This window comes from Lonchura striata, chromosome 12 (assembly GCF_050655825.1).
Source record: "Lonchura striata isolate lonStrDom1 chromosome 12, ASM5065582v1, whole genome shotgun sequence".
In the NCBI taxonomy this organism is placed as follows: Eukaryota; Metazoa; Chordata; class Aves; order Passeriformes; family Estrildidae; genus Lonchura; species Lonchura striata.
Genome location: NC_140714.1, coordinates 4,282,218 through 4,290,000, shown reverse-complemented (window position 1 = coordinate 4,290,000; position 7,783 = coordinate 4,282,218). Strand labels below are relative to the sequence as shown.

Genomic DNA, 7,783 nt, shown 5'->3' with positions numbered 1-7,783 from the left:
AAATACAGGTCACAAAAATTAACAAATCATCATAACTGTCTAATACATCCTGGGCTGGCTGCGGAAAAACAAGATCATTTTGGATTTATATCTCTAAGTATGGGATTTCCTGGACAGCTAATATCCACAAACAATCAAACACAGAGAACCATGAGAAAGAAGCAGCGTTATTTCAAATTTGAGCTGAGAGTCGTGATTTTTAAAGGGCTGAAACAGGAACTGGAGCTGAAATCTGAAGCAAGTAAATTCCTTTACTAGGCACTGATGGACACTGTTGTGTTTCTCTTGGCTTTGGCAAAAGCTTTTAGGTCACTGGGTTTGGGATATTACAGCAGACAAAAATCTTCAAACCACAGAGACTTCAAAAATGACAAATAACTCAAATCTCTCCCCCATGCTCAAAAAAAGAAAAAGCCCTAATGATAATTCTCTAAAAAGAGTCAAACCTTTTTATGAGACCTGTTGCCAATATTAGTGCCACCAAATGATCTCATCTTTCATTCTGGCTAAATTCCAACACACAATTTCATTAACCCAGGTACTGCAGGTGATAAAACTCATTTTTCCCTAAAGAGACAGCTAAAAAGTACCAGTTATACATTTATGAAGTACCAGCAATCAAAATTATGGATTTTCTAAAAGGTTTTTAACTACTTTTATTGAAAGGAAAATCGCTGTCTCAGACTTTTGTGACACTATTGCTAATAATAAATTTTACCATTTAGACATCGCAGTAATATGGTAGACAGTGTCAATAAAAGTATGAAACAAAGATGATCCCTGTCTTTTAAGGAATGCTTTCTGATTACACACCGGAAATTATAATGGGAAACATAAACTAAGTGCACCTTTAAGAGAAGAGAAAAGGAGATAATGCAAAGCGATGGACCTCGCTACCTATATCCCATCAGCAGAAATATTTCATATATATATATGTGTGTGTGTGTAAAGCATGTATGAAAATAAAATAGAAATAAAATTACAATATTAAATAAAAATATTAGAATAATGACCTAATGACAATTGTTAACGACTATTAATACATAATATTATATATATTATATATATTACATATTATTATATATATATTTATACATGATAAAATACATAATACACATATATATGTGTGTGTGCATAAAGCATGTATGAAAATAAAATAGAATTACAATATTGAAGTAAAAAATATTAGAATAAATAATGACATAATTACAATTGTTAATGACTATTAATACATACATGATAAAATATATAATATACATATGTGTGTGTGTGGGCAAAGCATGTATGAAAATAAAATAGAAATAAAATTACAATATTGAAGTAAATAAAAATATTAGAATAAATAATGACAATTGTTAATGACTATTAATACATACACAATAAAATACATATAAGAATTAAAATAGAAAAATAACAATTCAAATAATAGAATAAATATTAAAAATTAAAACTATTTTTTTAAAATCAATTTAAAACACTGAAATAGGAAACCAAAGGGTTATCTGGAGCTGGCCGGCTGCTCGCCTGCCCGGGAGGGGCAGGAACGGGGCCGCATCGGGGATGCCGCTGCTCCGGGGATGCACCCGGGGATGCACCCGGGGATGCTCCCGGAGATGATCCCGGGGATGCTCCCGGAGATGATCCCGGGGATGCTCCCGGGGATGCTCCCGGGGATGCACCCGGGGATGATCCCGGGGATGCTCCCAGGGATGCTCCCAGGGATGATCCCGGGGATGCTCCCAGGGATGATCCCGGGGATGCTCCCGGAGATGCTCCCAGGGATGCTCCCGGAGATGCACCCGGGGATGCACCCGGGGTTGCACCCGGGATGCTCCCAGAGATGCACCCGGGGTTGCACCCGGGGATGATCCCGGGGATGCTCCCGGGGGTGCACCCGGGGATGCACCTGGGGATGCACCCGGGGTTGCTCCTGGGATGCACCCGGAGATGCACCCGGGGATGCTCCCGGGGAAGATCCCGAGGATGCTCCCAGGGATGCTCCCGGGGATGCACCCGGAGATGCACCCGGGGATGCTCCCGGGGATGCACCCGGGGATGCTCCCGGGGATGCAGCCGGGGATGCACCCGGGGATGCTCCCGGAGATGATCCCGGGATGCACCCGGGGATGCTCCCGGGGGTGCACCCGGGGATGCTCCCGGGGATGCTCCCGGGGATGCTCCCGGGGATGCACCCGGGGTTGCTCCTGGGATGCTCCCGGGGATGCACCCGGGGATGCTCCCGGAGATGATCCCGGGATGCACCCGGGGATGCTCCCGGGGGTGCACCCGGGGATGCTCCCGGGGATGCTCCCAGGATGCTCCCGGGGATGCTCCCGGGGATGCACCCGGGGATGCTCCCAGGGATGATCCCGGGGATGCACCCGGGATGCTCCCGGAGATGATCCCGGGGTTGCTCCCGGGGATGCTCCCGGAGATGCACCCGGGGTTGCTCCCGGGGATGCTCCCGGGGATGCTCCCGGAGATGCTCCCGGGGTTGCTCCCGGGGATGCACCCGGTGCCTGCGCCGCTCCCGGCAGCATTCCCGGGAGCACTAGAGGGCACTGTGGGATTTGGGCCGCCCCGGCCGGTGCCGCCGCGGGGTCCCGGGCGCCGAGCCCTGCCCGGGGCGGCTCGGGGGCTGCGGGGCCGGCCCGGCAGCGGCGGCCGCGTCCCCCGCACCGCACCGGGGCCGCATCCCCGCGGCTCCCCCAGCCCGGGGGGGTCCCCCCGGCCCTACAGAAACCCGCAACACCCCGCACAGCCCGGCCTCTCCCTGCCCCTGCGATTAAAAAGTCCGCGCCCTGCGGATGGTTTCGGTGCAGAACGCTCTGCCATGCAAAACGAGCGCAATTAATGCCTTTGAAACAATTTATGATTTCCGGCCTACTTCAACATGTATTAGCATATACCTGGTTTCTTTAATATACACTTTGTTTTTCCAAAACCACAAACATAGTTGCTGGAATTTCATGTGGAAGTGCTTAAGGGGTTGAAAGTTAACACCTTTGTGAGCCGAGCAGTCTCACAGTTGCTGCTAAACAAAAGCCTCTTTGTAGAAGCTTTCTCGAAATGTTTTCTTAACATGTTCCAAGTAGTTTTAGGCAGGCAACTAAAGTAAACAAGATGTTACCATGATAAAAACACTTGTGAAAACATTACAGGGTGCACTTAGTAGTTTCTTTCACATAAACTCCCCTTCGTTTCATCAAAGTTAAATGCACATGAAGCAGATTACCAGCATCACTGCAACACCGGACTGCCACATCTCTCCAAACGTCTGTGTCCTTTCTTTTAAAGAATATATTTGATTTTAAAATGGTACAGCGAGAATTAAGCACGTCTAATCCACAACCAAATTATAGGGGGGAGAAAAAAAGGGAGGGGTGAGGAATAATAACACCCTATTCAGTCTTCTGAATTTTTTGCCCTGACTACCCTGCTGAATAAACCACCCTCCCTCCAGCCGGGATTTCCTGAACAACTTGCTGCAGAAGGGGTATATATTCCTATCTTTCACGGTCTTTAAACACATGCAAATGAAATCAAGGAGATAGTCAATTTTGCAGGAAAGTCGCTCTGTGCTGCTAATTGCTCCTTTCCCGGCCCTGGTTAACAGGCCAGACACGTGTGCACCCCCAGCCCTCACCTTGCTGCCCACAGCCTGGCAGAGGGCACAGGGTCACCGCCCTGAGACTGGACTTGGTTTTGTTTTTAGGCTCAGGCAGCGCTCTGGAGCGTGCAGGGTGCTGCTGTTTCATTAGGCAGAGCAGCAGCCCCTGCTGCTATCACTTAGCTCTGACTGATACAGCATCACATGATAACCAATGGCTGATGGATTCAAAAAAGAAACACAACACAACGATGCTAAAGCCGCAACTTATTTCAAAAAGAAATAGGGAAATAAATGTGTACAATAGCCCGTGTATCTGCTGGTTCTGATAAGCATCCTCCTGTTGGCTGTGAGTGAAAGACAACTAGGATCGTTATTTGTACAGTATTTATCTTTGAAATCAAGGGCCCTGTGGTGTACCTCACCTTGGGAACAAACACTACAGAACGATCACAGAAGAGTGTCAAATCTCTGGTTTTGATTTACCAACAGTTATGATATTTCTTCCTCAGGAGAAAAAGAAATGAACCATGTTTTAGACCTGCGAGTCCTTTTTTCTCCCTTAACTGAAGAATCATTTTATTGGCATACAAGGCCTTCATTCCACATACAACTTCTCTGTGCCTTTTCACAAGGTAAGTGAAATTAAGCAATACTCGATACACAGGCTGTATTTCACTTAGTAAACAAGAGCTTTTCTCTTGAGGGGGCCACTGAAAGAGTGCCACAGATTGCACAAATATCAGAAAGAAACTTCAACCATCTACCTGCTATCTTTTTAATGAATTCTGATAAATGGCAACAATTTAAGGACAGATTCTTCACAGGAGACATGGAAGGTTATGGTATTTTATGAATCAACACTCACTCAACAGTGTCAGTACACTGCTCAGGGACATCCATTTCTGCATTTGTTCTGGGTTAAGTATAGCTCTGAACAGTAAGACTGGACACTGCAGCATTTGGATAATGAAAAAATTCACAGAAGATGGTAAGTTTAGGAAGCTCACACAAAATATTTTTGATGACAGCTTTCAATGGGGGCAAAAACTAGACTGATAGTGAAAAAACTAGAACTGATGGAGCAGCTTCAAGTTCAACCTGGGCTGGTGACAGTTTGTAGGTTATTCCTAACTACTGATAGCAGCACGTTATCTCCTCCAGGTGGACTAGGTCTATGTACTGAAACATCTCCAAAATGCCATATAGAAAACCAGCCCTGCTTCTATCCATGCTTAAGAGCTGTGTTTTCTATGCATGGCCACCTCAAGCAGAGCACTCAAGATTCCTATGCAATCTCCCTGAAAGCAGCTGCTATCACCCGGAACACAGGACTAACACAGGAAGCAAAGGTGGCACAATCTGATCATATGTGACCACACACTTTATTCTGCTATCTAAGGCTACCACAGCACCTTTCCCTTGCACTTACAGCAGTAAAGATGAGAATTGTTTGAAAGGTCTGAATGCTATAGTATGGCATATGAATACGAATGAGCTGGCAAGTATGGCGAGATTAGCATTTATTTCACTTAAGTGAACAACAGGATGAATTACAAGGAATGAGGCCACCCTTCATGGAAATTTATGACTAGCACCTTCTTATTTTGTAATCCTCCTGTAATGAGAACCTTCTCATTACTGTACCATTCCTCATTTGTAACATATGTTTATAGTAGGACCAGCGCCCCTCCTATGAACTCGGGAGGGTTTTGGCAGTGGAACCACAACCAGTCCATTCTGTTCTGAGAGCAAAACCCTATCTGTATCATCTAACATCACCCAGCAAACAACCTCTGCTTGCTTTTGCTCTTCCCTCCCTCACAGAAAAATCCAGGGAACCGCTCCAGAAACAGCAGGTACACCTGAACTTTTTGGGAGTAAGTCTACTTATTCATCCTGAAGAACCTCATGTATTTATCTGGACTAACTTCATGAGATGACTAACCTAAATGGGAGAAAAGTTTGTCCCTTTGTGCACTTGAATCACAAACATTACTGGAGTGGCTTGTCTTTAGTGATCTTAAAACTGACCAGCCACAGAACTCAAGCAAAGATCAGGGACAAACCTTCAGCAACCTGGATGCACCCACAGCATGTGTGTACCTGGTGTCCTACCTAGACAAAGAACTCTTCTGTAATGGGAACAGGGGTGAGGTTGATGATTTAGTTGTGGAGCAGCCATGTGTAAGCTATTAGGGCTCTGAGGTTCTTCCCTGCATAAGGATGCACACACTACCACACACTAGTCCATAATGCACTGTTTATGCAACGTGTAAAACTGTGTTCTTTGGCAGCAAGGAAAAGGTCTGCAGCAAACTGCAGGGGCCCAATTAATATAATTATAGTTTATTTTTAGTAGTGTAGACTTTGTTCATTAGTTACTTATTTGACATAAATTAAATTTCATGTGATGTTCTGCAATCCTCTTTTCAATTATAGAGTTAATTTAAGACTAGATTTCTAAATTAAAGTGAAATCAAGGTTAAAACAAGGTTTTATTATTTACATGATCGATACTGCAACTTAAAAATTATTTAACAAAATAATAAAAAAAAAAAGCTGCGGAAGTGCAAACACTATTTTACAGCAATACACTGAACAAGACCGTAATTTCCCCATGGGGCTAATTTACTATCCCCTGTTAAAACGTTCTTGAGCCTGATCCAAAAGCCACTGAAGTGAAAGGGAGCTCTCTGTTGACTTCAATGGGCTTTGCATCAGGCCCAGGGTGAGTGACAGCACACAACATTTCAGGGCATGCTTTCTGTACAATGCAAGTGCCAAAAAAACCATCCTTACTTTAGGAACGACTGGAAGTCTTCACATACTGCTTCACAGCCCGGCCACTTGCAGACGCCGTGTCCGTACAGCGGGTGGCTGTGTGAGTGCTCCTCGTGGGATAAACTGGAGGGGAGACAGAGGAGAGAGAACAAGTGCTGTAAGCTGAAGGTACTGTGACAATTCATCCTCACAAAGACTCCTAAAGAGCAGCAAACACCAGATCCTGAAGCATCCCCAGCATCTCACGGTACCCGCCTGACTCTTGCCCATGGTTTTTCAAAACAGAATTAAATACCATTTGCAATGTGAAACATGTGTCATTCTTACTTAGCTATCCTCCTACATTTCATTCATTAATTAAAAGGTTTGTAAAGAATTTAAATTAACAAGGACGGGGGAGAAATCATTTGACAGACCTGCTTAATATCCTGCTTGATATTTTGCTAAAAAATTTATGAACATTGCATATTTACAATTCAACTTCATCAAGAAGTCATCTCCATACAGCAGTGTCCCATTACACCACACCACAGCCGGACCTGAGGGTCTCCTCATGGCTACAGAAAGGGAAAGCATCAAATGTGCAGCCTTGGCTTTCCCACCATGTTATTTATTTACTGGGTTGGTTTTTTTCTGTTTTTTTTTTTTTTTCCCTCTTGTTCTTACAGTGTGTTTCATTGCACAAATACGGCCCTCCCTTACACCCCAAGAAAGAAGATTTGAGATGTATTTTCAAATGCAAAATTCACCATAAAGAAGAGGGGGCATGCAATCAAAGGATTCCTCAGCACGAGGGGTTAGTGGGGGCTATTAACCTTGCCTAAGATTGGGCAGGAACGTCACAGAGCCTCCTAACTACTGAACCCAGGGTTAAAGCAAAAAATTCCTATGAGCACTAAGGGGTTAATCCTTCAGCGGGATTCCAATCAATACGTAATGATTTGGCTGCACTGATCCAAGTCATGAGACGCTTTGATCCAGGCCATGTGGTGCTCAGGGAAATGTATCTGTTGCACTCACTGATGAACCATAGTCAAAAATATCTTCTTTATTCGACTTCTGCATGGAAACTTCCTAAGGAAAGGAATTATTTTTTGCAACTATCTCCATAACCTTAGATGACTTTAAAAGCAGAATGTCAAAATAATATTGAAATCTCTATTTTATGCTCACACATGTATGTATTTTTCATGGCAGACCTTTTTGCTACAGTATGTCTGTGCTGTATTATGGACTTCAAACATACACAAAGGATATGAACACATACCAGCATCTAGGTGTGGCTTTTATGAGTTACTTCATCTTGGATTACAGGTAATGTTATGGATAAATGCCTACTTTTTGTCATTTTACTTTTATACACACCTGGAAATGCCGTTTTAGTCTTCT

The 7,783-nt window shown here is 44.1% G+C and overlaps 1 protein-coding gene across 25 annotated transcripts in view; it reads right to left on the bottom strand.

Moving 5' to 3' along the window:
- The window catches only part of FOXP1 (forkhead box P1), a 380,257-nt gene that overhangs the window by 41,581 nt on the left and 330,893 nt on the right, over nucleotides 1-7,783 (bottom strand). For all 25 annotated transcript variants that reach the window (XM_085590023.1, XM_085590035.1, XM_085590025.1 and 22 more), the window contains one exon: nucleotides 6,413-6,517. In XM_085590023.1, the coding sequence (XP_085446149.1) occupies nucleotides 6,413-6,517 (105 nt within the window). The remainder of the gene's footprint in view (nucleotides 1-6,412; nucleotides 6,518-7,783) is intronic.